Source organism: Helicoverpa armigera, chromosome 14, assembly GCF_030705265.1.
Source record: "Helicoverpa armigera isolate CAAS_96S chromosome 14, ASM3070526v1, whole genome shotgun sequence".
In the NCBI taxonomy this organism is placed as follows: Eukaryota; Metazoa; Arthropoda; class Insecta; order Lepidoptera; family Noctuidae; genus Helicoverpa; species Helicoverpa armigera.
Genome location: NC_087133.1, coordinates 8,930,969 through 8,950,203, shown reverse-complemented (window position 1 = coordinate 8,950,203; position 19,235 = coordinate 8,930,969). Strand labels below are relative to the sequence as shown.

The following is a 19,235-nucleotide window of genomic DNA, read 5'->3' as shown; positions in this document are numbered from 1 at the left end:
ATTATGGATCACCCCCCAAGTATTCTTTTAAAAAAATATTCAATGTACAGTTTTGACTTTCCTATCATTTTATTATATGTATAGATAATATATCGTTGTATACTATGGTACTGTCTTATATTTCATGGTTAGACCGACAGTTATTAATTTCTTTACATTCTGTTATATTGTTAGAGTCATGTATTTAAGAAATTGTTATTTTATTACCAAAGTGTAAAAATCTGGATATACTTACATAATCATTAATTTAATAATACAAATTTTCTAACAACTGATCAGACTACATTTCCTTTCAATTTGTAAGCCTTCATTTTCCTAATTGCTAATAAATATAAATTTTAATCTATGTCTCTTCAGCAGTGGGAATTCTACTTTAACGATACAACAATGACGGTCTCATGTTTTAATTTTGCTTGGGTATTATCAGGTCCATTAGACACGGTCAACTTTGAATGTCATAACATAAGTATGGTCGTTTATTGTCCTGTGTATAGACGTTAACTCTTGCGCATACTAATCATGCGTCGGAACAATGCATGCCCTATCAGTTCTCTGAAGTATTCTTAACATTGAATTTGCAATCATCATTGAACTGTGGAACTGTTTAAATCCTTTTTGTTGTCATTGAAATATAAAATTTTATTAATTGTTGGATAAGGTGCTCTACTTTGCGTTTTTATTTGTGTCATGGTCAGATTTATCCTTCTTTGAAAATATCAATGTTGTCTTTATTTGTTTTAGTTACATTAACGCACCTTTGTTCCCCAACTTTGTCCACCATGATAAACTAATAGGGTCGAGGATTCACGACAAACCAACTAATTTGTTATGACAAACAATGCATTAGACATGCTTATTAGTGAAAACTTTACTAACTATAGAATTGTCAAACATTGGGCCAGGTGTTGGGAGTAAGAGAAAAAACCCATGTTCAAAAATATATTTTATTGTTTCATCATGTTAAAACCTTGCTTTACTTTATACACCTAGTAATATACATATTCAAATTCTTAATAAATACTTTCTTTCTCTATGTCATTGAAGCTTTCAAGGCACTTTATGGTCACATAATATATTTTTACTCGCAATATTCTAATTTTTGCATAGAATTATTGTAAGCCCTTATTGTTAAGATGAGATATTAAACTTACTAAGTATGCCGCAGGGACCTATCGAGACAAAAAAAGATCGGCTTCCATATTTATACAAATATAAATAGTTGAACATCAAAACAAAATCTATGACTGTTTTTCTTTACAATAGTTTAAATTTTTTTCTTCTTACGACTTAATGACCAAAGGCTACTTTGTAGGAGACTCCTGGTTTCTTGGGTACCTTGCTGCCGACTTCTACGAGGATTGGTGAGTAGTCAAACCTTGGCGGTTTGGTGGAACAATCCTTATGAGGAATCGGGAATACGTAGTTGATGTCTACATCGTATCTGTAATTGAAAAAAAATATTTAGTACAATTTTGACATCGGTCTTAATTAATGGAAAGACATTATTTGGGTTAGGTTTCTATTAGACGGAGATGCTAGGCGATGTATTGCAAGACATGTAGGTATTGGAAGGTTTGTGTACAGAAGCTATTATATTTTTTTTGTCAAAGCAAAGCAGATATACACAATTTCTTGTTTCCTCCTTATGTACCCAATAGATTTATTAATTGTCTTCTTAATGTAAACTATTCTTGTCAAGATACCAAAGGAAATCAAGTTCTTTTAGTAAAGTTACAAATAAAATTCTGAAGCGCAAGATATAATAAGTTACAGTCACATCTTAATTAACTTGTAGCTCGTTCTAACCCTCGTTAACTAAAGACAATAAACACTAGGTTATACCAGGTAAGTTAAACTGTCGTGTTAACTGTTACACGTATTTACATGTTATACCGCTTCATCGTGGGAAAGCCTCTGATGAAAGTAAGACCTTGTTAGGAATGGCTGATTGTCACACGAAGCCATTGATAATAATGTAATTGTTTAGTGTTGCTGTTAATTATAATATCCTGCTTCATTCATATAGTTGTGTGTATAAAAGCTGTATTGTTGTGTATTCTAGAACTAGTTATCTGTTCTTCGTCGTTCAACACGTGTTCGAGAGTGCAATTCTCGCGCTCGGATAAAAATTTCTCAGGCTTTAACCGTTTAAATCAGTTCAGTGTTTTGAAGTGAAGGCCGAACACACAGGCAGAAAGATAGACAGAGTTACTGTCCTTAATTCTACTTAACTTTCGAAATATTGAATTTCTCTCAGTACCTATAGAATTTTCAGTCTCCGTAATGTATACTTTAAAGAAGACCAAAATCTGTGATTTCAGAAATAAAATACTAATTATTTGTCAAAGTAACCAATACTGGTTAAATGGAAGAGCCCTTTTATGTATGTTTTTTTTTGTCTAAAACCTTATAACTAGCAGCATCAGCTCAAGGCATAAGCATAGCAAATGATCTACGTATTGATTACAAAATCATTATCATTTGCACATGCAATTTACTTAGCTGTTTATTACGTGTTACATGTAATCTCAATAAAAACATAAGTGTTAGTAGGTAGGGTTTCCGATCCACTTTCCTAGTGAGCTGGATATGATGAAGATGTACCTTTTAAGGTCAGACAGCAGGTTGATACATTATTTGCTTAGCCTTATCCCAACTATGTTGAGGTCGGCATTTAATCTAATCGGCCGCGGATGAGTACTGTATGTACCAGTGATTTACATGGGGAGACTGACTATCTGACCTCCTCAACCCAACACACATGCCAGCCTACCAGCTCACATTAGGACATAATAGATAAAAGATAAGTAAATGAAGAAATATTTTCCTGCTATATTTGTAGAAAAATAAGAAAGAAAAATCTTTGTAAGTACAGGACCTATAAACTTAGTTCTTCTGTACGTGAGATTAAGGAGTTTGACTCACTTTTTCTTCTAAAAGTTCTAAGTTTTCCAACACCAGACGTAAGTATAACTTATAGCTCAGGATAAGAACTACTTAAGTAGCACCCAATACTATTAATTTAAAAGTATCTCTTTGGAAACTAGGACGTTACGGTCAATAAATAAAGGAGAATGGATGTACTGATCATTTCCTATATCCTACTGAATGTGGATCAAACTTGGTTTTGATTTACTGAGATAGCAGAAAATCCTGATTATACATATACGGTTGCGCGTGTATTTAAGCATAGTATAGTATCTTTTTTGCATAGGTATGCCATTTTAGTTTGAATCCATTAAAACCCATATTCATTTAATTAAATACCAACTATAAAGTAAAACGACTTGGGAACCGAGGTTTTTCATATAGTATTACACTGTGGTCAATAGAGCTCAGATTCTTTACTTTTGATCATTGTTTTCTTTGTGACCTTTCCCTCATAACATACTCATAAAACTCTTTGCTACGCCTACAGGATCCAAATTGATTTTACTATTTTATACTCCAACCTTACTGTATATTATAGAATTGAATAAACGATGAATACTCCTTACCTCGGCAACTTATCCCTCAAGTAAGCCATCACGTTCTTAGGCAGCGTGGTGGTCCGCGACAGGACAAACGCGCTCAAGTAGCGCGCTCCCTCCGTCTGCTCGGCACAGTGGAGGAGCAGGGCCCAGGTCTTGTACTCCGTGTCTAACACGTATGTGTAGAATGTGAATATCTCCTTACCTCGGCAACTTATCTCTCAAGTAAGCCATCACGTTCTTAGGCAGCGTGGTGGTCCGTGACAGGACAAACGCGCTCAAGTAGCGCGCGCCCTCCGTCTGCTCGGCACAGTGGAGGAGCAGGGCCCAGGTCTTGTACTCAGTGTCTAACACGTATGTGTTGTATATGCCGTCGTCTGGAAGAACAAACAAAAAAATATATTACTAAGATTTTTGAGTACTGTCCTAATCTGAAGTCCTTAGGTCGTAGCTAAGCTGAATGGAAGACCAATAAGGAATTTTATTACAACTTTTGAGTAGAATTGGTCCTTATTTAAGCTCCGGTGTTAAGGCTGATCAAGAGGGATCGAGTTGACATAGTAACTGGTTTGAAGAGATCAGATAGGCAGTCGCACCATGTAAACAATTGAGGCTGGTAGCTGTATTCGGTTATACTGGATGCGGACCCCAACATAGTTGGGAATAGGCTAGGCTGATAATGACTTTTGGGTATGCAGGATAAATATACCAAATAACAGTTTCAACTATGTTGACAAATTCTTGGTCATCAATGAACTCATATTTAGATATTGTATCGTTATACACATCGTTATACGAAGCGATAAAAATCTCATATAGGAGCTAAGCTAAGTACGATGTACATTTTTAATCAAAAGTTACTTTACTTAAAATTCGCTTTTAGAGTAAACATTAAAGCTAATACATAGCCTGTCTACGTTCAACGTGTTTCCCAAAGGCTGCATCTACATAATCAAACATGATCAATAAGCTCAGGATATTGAAAATTGTATAACGTAAGTACACACTCAAATTCTTATTACAGAAGCTTTCTCCAAAATTGAACGAGCATTCTTTAAATCTTCTCTGAAAGAGTCAGAAATAATCTTTATCTTTAACTATTCATATTATAAAGAGGAAATATTTGTTTCTTTGTACCTATGTCCTACAGGCACCGAAGGGTCTAAACTACTGAATTGATTTGAAAAATTCTTTCACGTTTGGGAAGCTACTCTATACCGGGTGACAAAGTTTGTATTTTATCCAATTACGAGAAGTATGTACTTAGTTTCGGGAAACAGAACAGTAGCAAGATAGGAAATATAGTTCTATTATAATTATGTATACTATACATGTATATCGACGGCTCCTAAGTATACTGAGTCAACTAACAAATTTTGCGAATTGCACTTTTTTGTGTATTAACAATAATTAAATCATTTTCTATTTACCTGTAAAATAAAAAAAATTCTATCTTTATAAATAACTAAGAAAAAATAGCGTATACTCGATCAAGTATAGTAATTTATTTATTTTGCACTTAGTAAACTGAGTCAAGTGTTTGCTACCAATATACGTGGGACGCGAATGCGCTCGCTTTGGTGCAAGTTCAAACTGACTCAGTATACGGCGTAACAGCGGGGTGTGCGTACGTTATTAAGTGCTTTTTGTTATCAAGAAATAGTTGCTTTTCTGTGTTATTCTTATTTAAATTTAGAGCCATAATTTTATAGAAAGGGGTGATGAGTACTAGGTCTCGAAAAATCATTAATTTAGTGAATGAAAAATATGATACCTAATTCTGACGTTAATAAAGAAAATACTTCTGAAGCTTGTGATAATGTTCATTAATCTTTTTTAAAGAAAATCATAATTATTAATACTAACTTAAACTTACTTAACATATAAGTTACATTTTTAAATATTAATTAAAAAATAAAAAAAAACATTTAAAAATAGGTTGCCACCGATATCGGGCACAGGGTCCAAGGTACCGGTGGTTAGGGTCCCAGAGACAGAAACCTCCTCACAATACGCGCCGTATCAAGGAGTACTGCCTTCTGAATCAGTCCCTTGATCCAGCCGCCTAACGAGAGCCTCATGAGGTGTTGGTCGAGGCTCTTGGCTAGTAGACCATTGGCCGTAACGACAATCGGCACGATAACAGCCGTGTCGACATTCCACATGGCGACAACCTCATGCGCTAAGTCGAGATACTTTATTTGTTTCTCATTCTCAGCTTTCACGAGGTTCTCGTCATGCGGAACGGCGACATCGATTATCATCGCGCGGCGCGCTAAGCGATCTATCACCACTATATCAGGCTTATAATATTGGCTACAACAGTCCTGTCAGTGATGATAGATCGATCCCAGTACAACGTGATAATGGTCCTTTTCGAGAACTAGGTCGGGCGCATACTTGTAGTACGGTACCTACAAGGTTGTATTGCAGGGCAAGCTGCTGGTGGATGATCTTGGCCACTTGGTTATGTCTGTGCAAATATTCACCGTTAGCCAAACGAGAACAACCAGATATAATATGTCTGATAGACTCACCCGGATGGTGACATGCCCGAAATATGTCAACCGTCCCGTCTTTCATGATATTTCTCCGGTAGTTATTCGTCAGGATAACTTCGTCCATAATTGCACATACAAACCCTTCGGTTTCTCCAAAAAGGTCACCGAAGCGTAGCCAAGATACGGATGCTTTGAAGTCTACATCGGGGCCATGAAGAGCCCCGAAGAAGCGTCCGTGTAGCGGTTTGCTCTGCTATACCTCCTTGCGATCATGGGTAGTTAGTTAGTACGACAGGTTTGCGCCAGTTCTCTTTTGCCAACGATAGTGGGGTGAGTCCTCTGTCCACTGCTATCATATCACGGTGCATACCCACGTCGTTTTTGAGAAAATATTCTCTGAGACTGCACACCTCACGGTTGTGGAGTCTTTGCATTTAAAAAGCCTCGGCCTCCACATTTCCGTGGGATGTACAGTCTCATCACCGACGATCGTGGGTGATGCATTCGTTCTTCGGTCAGCAGTGTGCGGACTCTCCTATCCAGGGCATCCAATTCAGTTTGGGTCCATTTGAGTATTCCGAAGGAGTACATCAGGACTGGCATGACCCAACCATTAAAGGCGCGAAGCTTGTTGCCGCCCGATAAGGAACTTTTTAGAACCTTATTCAGTCAGCCAAAGAAACGCTCCTGTAATTACTGTTTCATGACAGCCACATTGATGCCTAAACCCTCCGCCATACCCACGTATTTATATGAATCTGAGAGTTGTACTCCCTCAGATTCCACAATTTCCCCTCGCTTTACATACATGACTGCACATAATTATCCTTATTCTTAGTATTTATTGCTGAGAATAAAATCAGTTTAAAAAATTAACTTAAGTACTTAATAATTTATCTAGGAAAAAAAAACAATCTAGGCAAAGAAAAAACACAAATTATTAAGAATAATAAAATAATTATTAAGTACTTAGCTCATAAGTTAATTTTTGAGACTGATTTTATTCTCAGCAATAAATACTAAGGATAAGGATTATTGATTAAGGATTATTGTTGATTTTTGTAATTTTTTGTTAATTTTATAGATCCTAAAGTTGTGCTTATGTTGCCAATACCGTTTTGAATTTTTCTTTGATTAAAATATTAAACATGAAAGGCGTTTTTGATAAATTAACTATTTTATACCACACTTGACTCAATTTAAGTATGGTTCACTTTTGAAATTATGCCCATGTACAGTGAGTCAACTTATTATATTTTAACAAAAAATAAATTCACGACAGACAATATAATATACAAAAAATCCAATAAGTAAATAAAAATATTTTTTGCCACACTTGTAAAGTAATTTTTGTTTATAACGTAGATTCAATAATGCGACGTATAAAAATATAAGTGGTACTTGATCCATTTTTAAGAGACAAATAGGTAATCGCCGTATACTAGTATATCTAGAATATCTCATAAATTAATAAAATAATATGAAATTTATTGTGTACAGATGAGAGGCTTTATTATATTTAATTCACTACGATTCGTTTTTTTTTCATGGTTGTATTAACAATTTAAATATAACCATTTGATCTTCTTATCGCCCTCCTGTAAAGTTACTAAAAGTATAGTTGACTCAGTATACTTAGGAGCCGTCGATATGTTCCTCTAATAGGGTAGTGTCCAGGGTCGAAATAATGAAATAATATTTAGTCCGCTTTTTAGATAATCAAAAAATATTGTATACAAAAAATATTTTTCTTTTTTTAATTAAACATAAAATGACAAAGATAATACACTTCAAAAATTAGGAGTGGCGGCCTTTTACGTCACAGTGTCCTGAAAATTGTAGCAACTTGTGACGTCACACTCAACTTTAACACGCTATATCTTAACAAGTTCTGATCCAATTTAAAAAAGAAAAAATACGTATCGCTTAATTTTGGACAATCTACAAGACGGACTAATTATTATTTTTTAGGAAACTAGCCTATTACACCCACTCACCGATAAACCAACAAATAATAATATGACCATATCGCCAAATTCAAAGCAAGACCCTCAAACCACGACCACAACGGACTTATCTTAATTAATTGTCACACAGTCCCTAAGAATAATGAGTGTCGTGTCGTACGAACTAACCCGGGGATCATACCTATGAAGAGGACAGGAAAGTCCCGAAGTACGAAAATAGTATGGTTACCCTTGAGGGATAGCCTGAAGGTAGATTTACTTGTGTTAGTCGTGTTTATGGATTCGGTGTCTTGTTTATAAGGAAAATGAAGGGACAGATTATGTACGCGTTCTGTGTCTTGTTTAAGGAAAAAAAGGGACAAGTTAAGTATGTACTTTTTCCTTTTTGTGTAATAGTTGCTATACAAAGAAACTTTCGTATTATATGTACTCGATTTAATAAGTACGGTTTCTATTTCTAATCGACTACATAAACAGGTTTCTTTGTGGTTTCCTATTAAGGGATCATGAAAGTTTTTTTTAGAAGGTTCCATACGCTACATACATATTTATTTTATGATGGTTACAAGCATTAATGTCTGCTGCCTCTAATGAACAGCAGTCACAATTTATTTTCTTGGATTTTACTAACGTATTTATTCCTCATAGGAGTTTGTTTTTCAATGTTTTATTTTCCTCCCCACTTACAAGTTTTCTCAGCATGCGTCCAGTGTGCGGGCTCGTTCAAGTCCACCCGCCACGTGATATTACCCAGTAAGTTCTCTCCTAGAGGATCATCGGCAAAACGGTACGTGAAGTTCATTGTCACTCCTGGCGTGAATTCTATCGAACCATCTGTAAGGTAAGCAATTAATTTTTGTTATAAAAAAGGGCTTCAAAGAGCGATTAAAATTATAAGCATTATATCATATTGATATTAAGGGTCCAAGTTCTCCGACAGCATAAGTCTGTTTTTTTGTGAACAGTTTGGCGGTGAATTTGGCTCTAGCTAGCTAAATAAATTAGGAGGTGAAAATAGGTAAACATTACATACATGTGCTTTGGACCCATTACATTCCATTCAGACTTAATATAAATAAAACTTCAGAAAGATTGTGTGAATACAACGTAAGTTAATGTTAAACAAAAACATGTCAAACAATACAACTCATTTCCACGTCTCGTGGTGACAAAAATAAAAATGTAAATTAATGAATGAAGCAGTCTTAACAAGCACATCTAAAGTCCGTAACGAACAGCCACATGTTTCAAAGTCAAATAAACTTCAAAGGAAAATGTAGTATTTTATGTTATATATAGACCTGCGGTGGGAACGTGGTCGTCTTCGGTGAAAACTGCTCTCATGCAGCTGTACGAGAGAGCCTCTTCAGCACTCGCATAATATTCCACTACAAACCAGTCTCCCAGCATCTGCAAAGAAAAAACAACTTTAATTTTTCTACAATAAGTTTCAATATTCCTTGATGCAGCTTGGCAATTTTGCGCCTTACTTTAACTTATTACTGAGCCGGTGTTGCGTGATTTTGCTATTAGTTTTATGTTAGGCGTTTCAAAAGTTGAGATGCAAAAGTTGCTCAGATATTAATATAGTTTTAGTGAAATTGAAGTTTGTTTTTTTTTTTCTTATTCTTGTACTGTATTTAATATCTTACTTCTCACAGAACGATCGATAAGTATTAAGGTATTTTACAAGATTACAGCGATTATAGGTAACTACTAATTGATGCTCTTAGATTAAAAATAGGAGTATAGATAATATTCAAACTGGTATTAAGCAACTTCTTGTAATATTATGAGGTGCTTTTGATCATAACGTATTTCATATTCGGTTCTAGCTTTCGTAAACTTTTGCCTCCTATCGTATACTTGGGGGAGAGTCACTGAACTTACGTAGTTTCCCCACCATTTGAATGATAAAATAAATGCCGTATTTACATACATAATACGTCATGGATTATTTAAAATAATAAATTGCTTCTCACTTTCTATATTTAAAACACGCAAAAAATAACCATACTCCTTAGATATCTACCGTCTAAGCTAGCTTAAACTTAAGTATTTCAATTTAAAATCGGAAGAAAGCTGCATACATTTCAGAATTCAAATCTCAAAGTCAATCATTATGTAAAGACGTTATGAATTCATTAGAAAACATTATCCTTTGTAAATAGAAAGTGAAATGTCTAAGTGGCTTCATTGAGTCATCAGATGACTTTCAAAGTGATACCCGTCATACATGGAGTAAGGAAAGTTGAACGGAGATACCATAAGGCAGGTAGGTCAGGTCCTTCTAGGTCAAGTTCGTGTGGTGGGAATCACCAAAACGATTAATCACGAGTGAACTAACGAGGCTTTCGGGATCTTTGAGACATCTGTCAAAAATTTTTGGTATTACAAAATATCAGTAAAGTTCCTCGTTCGAATGTTACTTGGAAGATGACGGCAGATAGAAAAGTATGGAGGGAGATAACATGCTGCACTGACCCCAAATAAAATTGGGATAAGGGCAGGAGGAGGATGATTTTTGATGAGTAACGTTCCTCGTCCCCGCTCACCCGCATTTTGGCGAGCTACTTTCTTAGACGATTTTTCACTCCGGCACCTCCGCTAGTCATTTTATTCTCCATGGTACATATCATATCATTGTATTCATATGCAAATGTGTATTGAAATGTCAGGTTGTATACACTTGTCTGACAGATCTTGTTCATGTAACAATACGTCTTGTTACTGGCGGTCATAATTTAATCTGCTTATCATGAATAGGAAATGTGTTCTAACAGATGTTACGAATGGCTATGTAAGTAAGATAATCTCGGTGTTGGTGAAGTTGATATCAATTGGTTGGTACATTTTTTGTATGGAGTTGAAAAGGAGCTGGGTAGAATGTTTTATGTCGCGAAAGAGGGTTTGTCATCATTGTGTTTGTAAATGCATATAAGTACATGCATATTGTCTTTGTATGCTTATGCCGGGAGTCCTCAGTAGTGGTAGAGTCGACATTTCATACAAATACAGTGTAAATTATGAAGCTACAGGAACAATAATTATGTATCTATATTTGTACACACAAGTAAGGCTCATCCGCTTTGGTGAGATGAAACATTTGTACCTACCAGCGATTCCTCAGATATTGAAGTATTCAATGTCTTTAATAGATGGCAGATGATTTAAGGATACAAATATCAAAACGTTACTTCGCAAATATAAAGAAATCATCGACACAATGACTCCATTACATGATACATTTTCCTAGAATTGTGTCCGAAAATATTGAAGGTCAAGTTTGCCTTCAACTCCCTTTTCCCTTACATTAGTAACACCTTTACCTTATTTTATTTGTCGGGAAAAAGGTACAGAAATCAGATTATTTTCCGTAGCTCTCTATTGCTCACTCTGATGAATATCCCTATTGAAACTAAGGAGCCTTTTCACGTCAACTTCACGCCCTCTCTAACAAATCCTTCGTTAGGGAACCTTTCTTTAGTTTGTTAGTTGGTATAAATAAAACAAAGAATATAATATTATGAAGGAGAATTAATTTACCTATACTAAGACAAGAAAAAAATTATTGATTTGATTGTATGTTTGTTTTGCATTGAGTAAGCTCCGAAACAAAATGATTTGAAAAATTATTTCACTATCCGAAAGCAATCTTTTAAGAATCAATATTTTATTCAGGTGCGGGAAGATGTCACGAGACGGGAGTGAAATGTGGGAAACAGCTAATATAAATACCTATTATAAAGGTTTGTTTATGCAGACAATGTAAGCCGAATATTTTAACTAGTAACTCTGAAAGTGGACATAATCAACTGAATAAATTAATTATTAGCTGCATGTGGCTAAAACTCCTCTGCTCTCTCAATTGTACTGGAAACGAAATACTGATAATTTTGATATAGGTACAAAATCAGAATTTACATTAATATTTACAAATTCCCAGCAAAACGATATTTACTGAATCGTAAATCACAGATAAATGGTCTCGAAATAAAGCTAAACATACTACATTAGACGATAATATTATATTGTATTCACGGGTCCATTGAATTTTACTCATATTATGTTATGCGAAAGTTTATAAGGATGTAAGTATAATGTTTTTTAGTCCTTCACTCTTAAATACTGTATCTATGAATTATGATAAAACTTGACAGTGATAGGTAGTTTTTATGAATAGTCACATATGAGTCAGATTATATTATACTTAGATCCAGCAACTGCCCACGGTTAACCATCATCCCATCTACGCCTGTGATGAATTATATTATTAATACATGGTAAGAAGACCATTTCTAACCTTACAGGAAAATAAGAATTGACACTACCAATCTAGGTCGTTGCTGTTCAGTAATTGATGCTTTAAGATATAGCTGAAATCAAGTAAAATAGCAAGTTTTCAATTATAATGTGATTCTAGTGAGTAATTGAGTAAATTAACGGCGTCGCGTCTGTTTATCAGCTCGCGTCCGCTGCCCACGCATGCGCGGACTTTACCTCCATATCGCTCCGTGTTTGTACGGAAATATCGTTAGTTATACGTCTTTTCTATATGATGTTGTACTCAAAAAATATATTGTTATGGCACATTGAATCATTAGGTATACTTTCGTGCTTTTCGTATGGAAAAGCTTCAATTATACTTATTACTTCAACTGTGGTGTAAGGCATTTATTAAGTTCCTAATAGTAATTCTTTACATTGCTGTCTTTTACCTGGTATTGTTACCTACATACCTCTCATTGGTACCTGTTACCTGTCCTATCGCACCTTTTATATAATCTTCTTTGATCCTTAATAATTGATTCAGCAAGCATTATCTGAGCTATCGCTTTTGTTCTTGGGCATAGGGGCTTGTAATCAGTCATCTTTACACAATGTCGATTTAGCAAGAGCATCTGATTTCGTGGCTCAAGTATTTTTATATTATTTTTAAAATTCGTGGCTGTAAAAATTGTATTTTTTAGCTCAAAGGTTTTATTAATTAAAGCTTTAGTTAGAACTATAGGCGATCATGGTATATTAATATTGCAAATAAAAATGCTTCGTTCCACACTGGTACAAATAATTTGAGGTACTCTAAGGAGCCATTCTAGGACCATGGTAGTGAAATTGCTAATTGGCTAAATTGGTATGAAGTCATGAAAATTAACTTGTTGAAAAACTGACTATTACCTACCATGTTAGTATATGCTTAACCTTCACTTTGAACAAACAAGCAACATTTTACTTTACTTTCGAACTAAAAGCAAAACAAAGTTTCTTAAAGATCCGGTTTTCACTTTAATTTTCATGAAAACCAACTCAGGCTTATTACTTACTCAAATTTTCGGGCAGTGCTGACAATAAACTACGTTATAACTTTCTTTAATTTACATTGAAGTTTATTCCTTGTTTTATTAGAGCACAAAAGTAAGTATTTTGTGAGCGCAAACATGGTTGGTAACTGCTTCGGCGATTTATGAGCTTACATTTGATTACCATCTTTAGTAGTCCAAAATGAAGCGAGTATTTTATCGCAGCAACAACTACAAACAGTGAAGAGAATTTGAACATTATATAAAAGCTACTGGTTTTTATGTACATAAAGCTTAAGTTGTGTCAGATGTTGTAAATGATAAAACTCGCTTTAAGAGTACCTACCCTGCAGATTTTTAGTACGCCGATAGTTTGTTTGGGCTTATAAATCCGTATGAAGATGAGTGGTAATACGCACATTACAAAGATCAGGTAAGGTAAACGTACCAATAGTCGTCGGATTTCGGAAATCACTGACTTTGAAGCTCTACTGTGTGCTAAATATTTAATAGAAAATGTCAATTTTTGCATGACGTGATAGATAATTTATTCGTTATTCTGAGTAACCAATGTTTTTAAATCATTTTGTTGGGTTTATGTATTTATTAAGGAAAAAGTAAAAAAAGGGCGATTTGTACCAGTAGTCGTCTGATTTGTACCGATACTCGTCAAATATTCCCAGTACTCGTCAACTTTTAGTGCTAATATGAACTCTATATTCTTGAACATAAAGTTCAAGTTATGTAAATTTTTTGTGCTTGAATTTTTTAAGCATACAGATAGATAGAAAACCAAATCCCTATTTAGAATAGCAGGTTACAATCTGTTAGAAGAGCAGGTATTCAATAAAACAGATACGTAGTTACATTTTAATTTATATTCCTAAAATCAAACGCTTGGAATCACAAAATCAGTCTATAAAATTAATGTTATATTTTCTTAATCATAATAACCCTGCAGTCATGTGCAAATGTAGCACGAGTAAAATAATTACTATTAAAATATTGAAATTGTAAAATTTCAGGTTTCACAAAAAATAAAAGCCACATTTATTTATATAGCTTTCCGCGAAATAATTACTAACATTCATAAATATGTAGGTAAGGTTGTCATTCATCAAAACTTCTGCTGGCTTATTCGCTAACTTTCGAATTCTCAGATGTCAACTGGCCTCAGTTGTCATCGGAACTTTGATGTCAACCGATAAGTTCAAAACATTGGTATTCTGTATCGCATGAAGTGGATATCGGTGGATATCGTTACACGGTTGCTGACGCCAAAACTACGTTGACAATTTGACAGCTCTATTTTTTTATCCATTATCCATTATGTCCACTGGGCTTACGGAATCGCAATATAACGTTTATCTATACAGAAACAGCTGTCAAAATGAGTCATGGCGGATATCAGCCTGATGACGTCATCTCATTTGGTAACTGGCGTTAGCGAATAAGAAAATAGCTGTTTGACAATTTACTGATGTACACTTTACCAATTGATGATATCTGCGAGCTGTCAGTGGAGTTAGCGAATAAGGCTACTGAACTGCTTAGCGCATGCAAAATTATGATTACAACTAAGCGTTCAAACCCAATAATAGGGCATTTGAGGCGGATGACGGGGAGTAGCGACCCCGCGGGGCTATATATCCGAGTGCTCCAGGGAGAGTATGCTGTCCCCCATCTCCGGCTTGCCGGAGTGAAGCATGACGGGGGATAGGTCTCCCGCCTCTTGGCTTGCCTTCACCGGCCGGTCAGAGTGGAGTCGCTAGAGCAGAGTTAGCAGCTCTGCCCGGAGGGTAGGAGCCTCGTGGTAAGTGGCTCATGTCCCTGTTGCCCTCTTGTTGCTATTCAGTGACTGATTCCCGGGGGCCCAGTAAGTGAGCTGGCGAGCCACCACCTGCCATTTTAACATGTATTTTATACATTATCATCGGCAGGTGCCATAGTTCCTATAGTTTCCTATATCCTAATCCACTAACATCCCAACGCAATGGCCCTAGTAGTTTTCCTCCATAGTTAGCAATAGTTTAGCACAGAACCGGGGATTGTCCTTGGGTTCATTTCTACAGTGTATAATATAAGGATAATCGTCGCTTTTGTGTCACCATTTCATTAAAGTTGTCTCAAATTTTCTTACTGCAACTGATGGTGTGGCCCCTTGATTTACAGCTTCTATGACTTTTAAAAGGCCCTCTTGCTTGTAGTTTCTTTCAGTCACTAGGTACATACAATTTTAAGTAAAAAATCTTACTTAAGAATTACTTTTTACCCATTAATATCGAATACGACAAGCAAAGAAGTGACAGCGATGGAAGCTATACTACCTCTTAAAACTGATTTTAATATTTTTTGCGTCAAAACTAGTTGAATGACATAATTTTTATAAAGGCGCTATCAAGGCACGTCAGGGAGACGCGGTACAATACGCGTGACCACTTGCAGTTATTTCGAACATAAAGCATAGTGTAAGAACATTCAATTTTTGCTTGCCACAAATTGTAATACAAGCGTTGTAGAAACAAAGGCAAGTGGTAGACCTACTTGTAGCCAAAGCGGTAGATCTTAATCGAATGGCGGAGTCCTACAGCGGCAAATGAATAAGTGCATACTTATAGAAAACAGGGGATTTAACCATTAAGAAACAAATTAGTTGAATCGAATAACATGAATGTGTACGTGCATCAAAAACCAGCACAGTAAAATATACCCCTAAGAAAAGGCTTAAAAGAAACGCAGTTTCATCAACAAATGTAGTCTAAACCTTAAATATGTTTGTTCTAGAGAGTTAACAATGGGTGTAAAAGTCCCGTTATTAGCTATTTATTCGCATTTTGTACTGTAAAACACAAAATATCCTCGTTATGACGAGTTTAGGTGCAACTTTTGAGCATGTCCCAGTACTCGTCATAATAATTCTAAAATTGACGGGTTTTGGGTCAAATGGGAGTTTTAAAGTACCAATAGATGTCACATTAAAAAAATATATCTTCTATGTTAAAATCATTCCAAATTGCACATCACATCGTTAGGAAATAAACTTAACTATCTAATTAAATAAAGAAACATACCACAGACCCCACTGGAGTTATGTAAATCAAAACACAAAACCACGTGCTGAGTTTCACTTTTGACAGCTGAACTTCAAGAAAAAATGATTCTGTTATAGCACACACGTTTCGAATAACATATCTCCGATGCCATGACTGTTAAAACCCCGTGTTGTCATTTCAATTGTGCAATATGTTATCAACAATATGTTGACATATAAACCGGCCCATTTTAAGTTATGTAGAAAGAAATAATCAAAGTTTTTAGATTTATTGACGACTATTGGGGCATGACGACTTCACCCGCGTTTACCTTATTTAGCTGATATCAGACCGACTGAAAACTTTGATTGGAATGAAGATTTCCTTTAAAAAATTGTTAACCATTGGGTCAACTATCGGTCAACTGTTTAGTTTGCAGTATGTGGCTACTCTTGCTCTGTTTGTTTGTTATTGGTTTAAAAATTTCAATCAATACAGATAGAATAGCAACAAAATGGAACAATTTAACAGTGAAGTGCAATAATAAGTTTTGATTGCATTAGTTCAACTGTATGTTTAACTTCTGCAATAGCGAAAATTGTTCAAGCGAATTATTGACTTTCATCTATGCTACGCTGTGGAACATATGAGTTACGTTGTATGTACCGATATTATGTACTAAAGGTTTCGAAACTACTGAAACGATTTGAAAAATTCTTTCACTAATGGAAAGCTACACTATCTCCGAATAACATAGGAAAGAAGCTACCCCGGTTGGAACCGCGGGAAACAGCTATATGTATTACTAATATCTAATAGGTACAAACCCGAGGCAAGTCGAAATGCGGCACCGCCCTCACTTCGGGACATTTCCTTTTATCCACATACTTTGCTGAATTCATATGCACCAATATCGAGAACAACACCAAATACAACACTTTTGCCATATTTAAAACTTTATTTTTATTTTAAAAATGAAAAATATTAGAACACTTTTTCACTTATTTATTGAACACTGTCAATAATTTATTGAGTTATTTGATTTATTTATTAAGAACTGTCAATAATTTATTGAGTTATGTGACTTATTTAAGTTTAAAACGTTTTAGTATGTCGGGAGTCAGCTTCGAACTAACAAAAAGGGAATTGTTATCAATATTTTGTATGGGACACAAGTAAATGGGTATGCTAGCAGCATACCATTATCAGTATGACTCATTTATTGTTTCGTTTAATGGTCCTTTTTGAAGAATTTTGTATAGTTAATGGTAGGTAGATAATGTTTGGAATGTTGTTAGTAAAGGGATTCGGGAAGGGTATTAACGAATATTTTAATTGGTCGTGTTTGTTTGTTATTGACTAATTGCTGTTGTTATTTCGTCAATGATTTGATGTGGTTTTAATTATCAGTTGAATCATTATTGTAAGCAGTAGTTTCTTTGGTTAATATAGTTATATAATTTTTTTGAATTACCAAATAGAGTATATCATAAAAGCGTTTAAGGACTATTAGTTTTCGCCATTTGTTTGTAGTTTCACTCATGATTTCTTGCACGTGGAATAGAGTTAAAAATGATGAGTAATATAAAATTGTAGATAGCTGACAGAATCTAACAAAAACAACCTGACTCTCTTTTGCTTAACCTTAATATTTATTATTGATTTTTTAATTTTAAATTGTTTATTCATAAAACCAGACATCAAAATGATTGAGAGTTCAAAAAACGTGTCAATATTGGTATTTCTCACAAATTCAGAGCGCCATAGATCACAATATTCTAAAGAAAATTAATGCGCTTGAATGTAAAATGTCAAATAAAACGTAAAACCATTTATCGTCTGATATACCTACTTAATATGGAAATTGTCATCTAGGAAAAAAACCTAGAATTTTGAATAATTTTGGAATCTAGACTGTTTAAATAATTCAGGTGTCTGGCTTTTTTAATTTTGATAAATCTAGTCTGTTTACTGTATTCTAAAAATGTCATCTTAAGAATCTTACATAGCTAGGCCAAATCATGTCTAGATATGTTTTCTCAATATACACTCAGATACTTACATAGATATTGATTGATAGACTTGCAATTTAACCAGTCGGCTAACAAGTTCCTGACCAACATTATTCTTTCTATTGTGACTTCGACCAATGGACAGCCAGAAAGGCTTTTATTCACACACACACATAGAATTCAGAACCTACAACAATCGTCGATAACATAAGTAGGTAAATATTATTTCACTAATCTCCTGAATCCACTAAAAGTAGGTAATTACCTTATTAGTTACTTTCGACATAAACAATTTCAAGATAATCATTTCCACTTAATAGACAACAATATTCTACGTTAAACAATTAGTTCTAGATAATAATCTCCAGTTAATAGCGAACAATGTAAATTAATTTTTTAGTACCATGTCAAAAATAAACCAGACGATATTGTAAATATTTTTTATATAATTGATTCAAACCCTTTTCACGGTAATTGAAAACAAAAAATTGAAATTAAATAAAAGTTATGAGTAAATTAATGCAAATATTATAAGTTAAATTGATTCCTTTATCCTAGTTAACGTTAATCGAGGTAACGGTAACTAAGATAAAGTGAAAAAAGTCAAAATCCGGGGACAAAAATGTATCGAAAGCGTGGCCTTGGGTTATATGAAGCCAACATTCCTATTAGGTTTAGTAGGCGTTTCATATTGTTCACCTTAGACCTTCCAAAGTAGAGCTGCACCATTATCTACTGCCAAGCATATCGAATTTCAGTTTATTGTCCATTTCAACAAATGCCCACTGGCTATTTATTGCTAATTATCGTGATTGAGGTAATCGTTTACTATGAAGTAGAGTGTCATTTTGTCAGTCAACAATAGGACAGTATTTGTGTAAAATTCAGTAAGTAGTCTATTCGCCCGAATTTAACAGGGTCGAAAGTGCCAATCGCGAAATTATATTTTTTGT

The 19,235-nt window shown here is 34.7% G+C and overlaps 1 protein-coding gene across 1 annotated transcript; it reads right to left on the bottom strand.

Moving 5' to 3' along the window:
• Positions 1-930: 930 nt before the first annotated feature.
• Positions 931-17,400, bottom strand: LOC110373316 (uncharacterized). Its single transcript, XM_064037896.1, has 5 exons — positions 17,098-17,400; positions 9,240-9,348; positions 8,626-8,772; positions 3,676-3,847; positions 931-1,441 (listed from the first exon to the last, which is right to left on the bottom strand). Exons 1-5 carry the CDS (start codon positions 17,215-17,217, stop codon positions 1,288-1,290), a joined length of 702 nt encoding a protein of 233 aa, XP_063893966.1. The 5' UTR covers positions 17,218-17,400; the 3' UTR covers positions 931-1,287.
• Between the last annotated feature and the right edge of the window lie 1,835 nt (positions 17,401-19,235).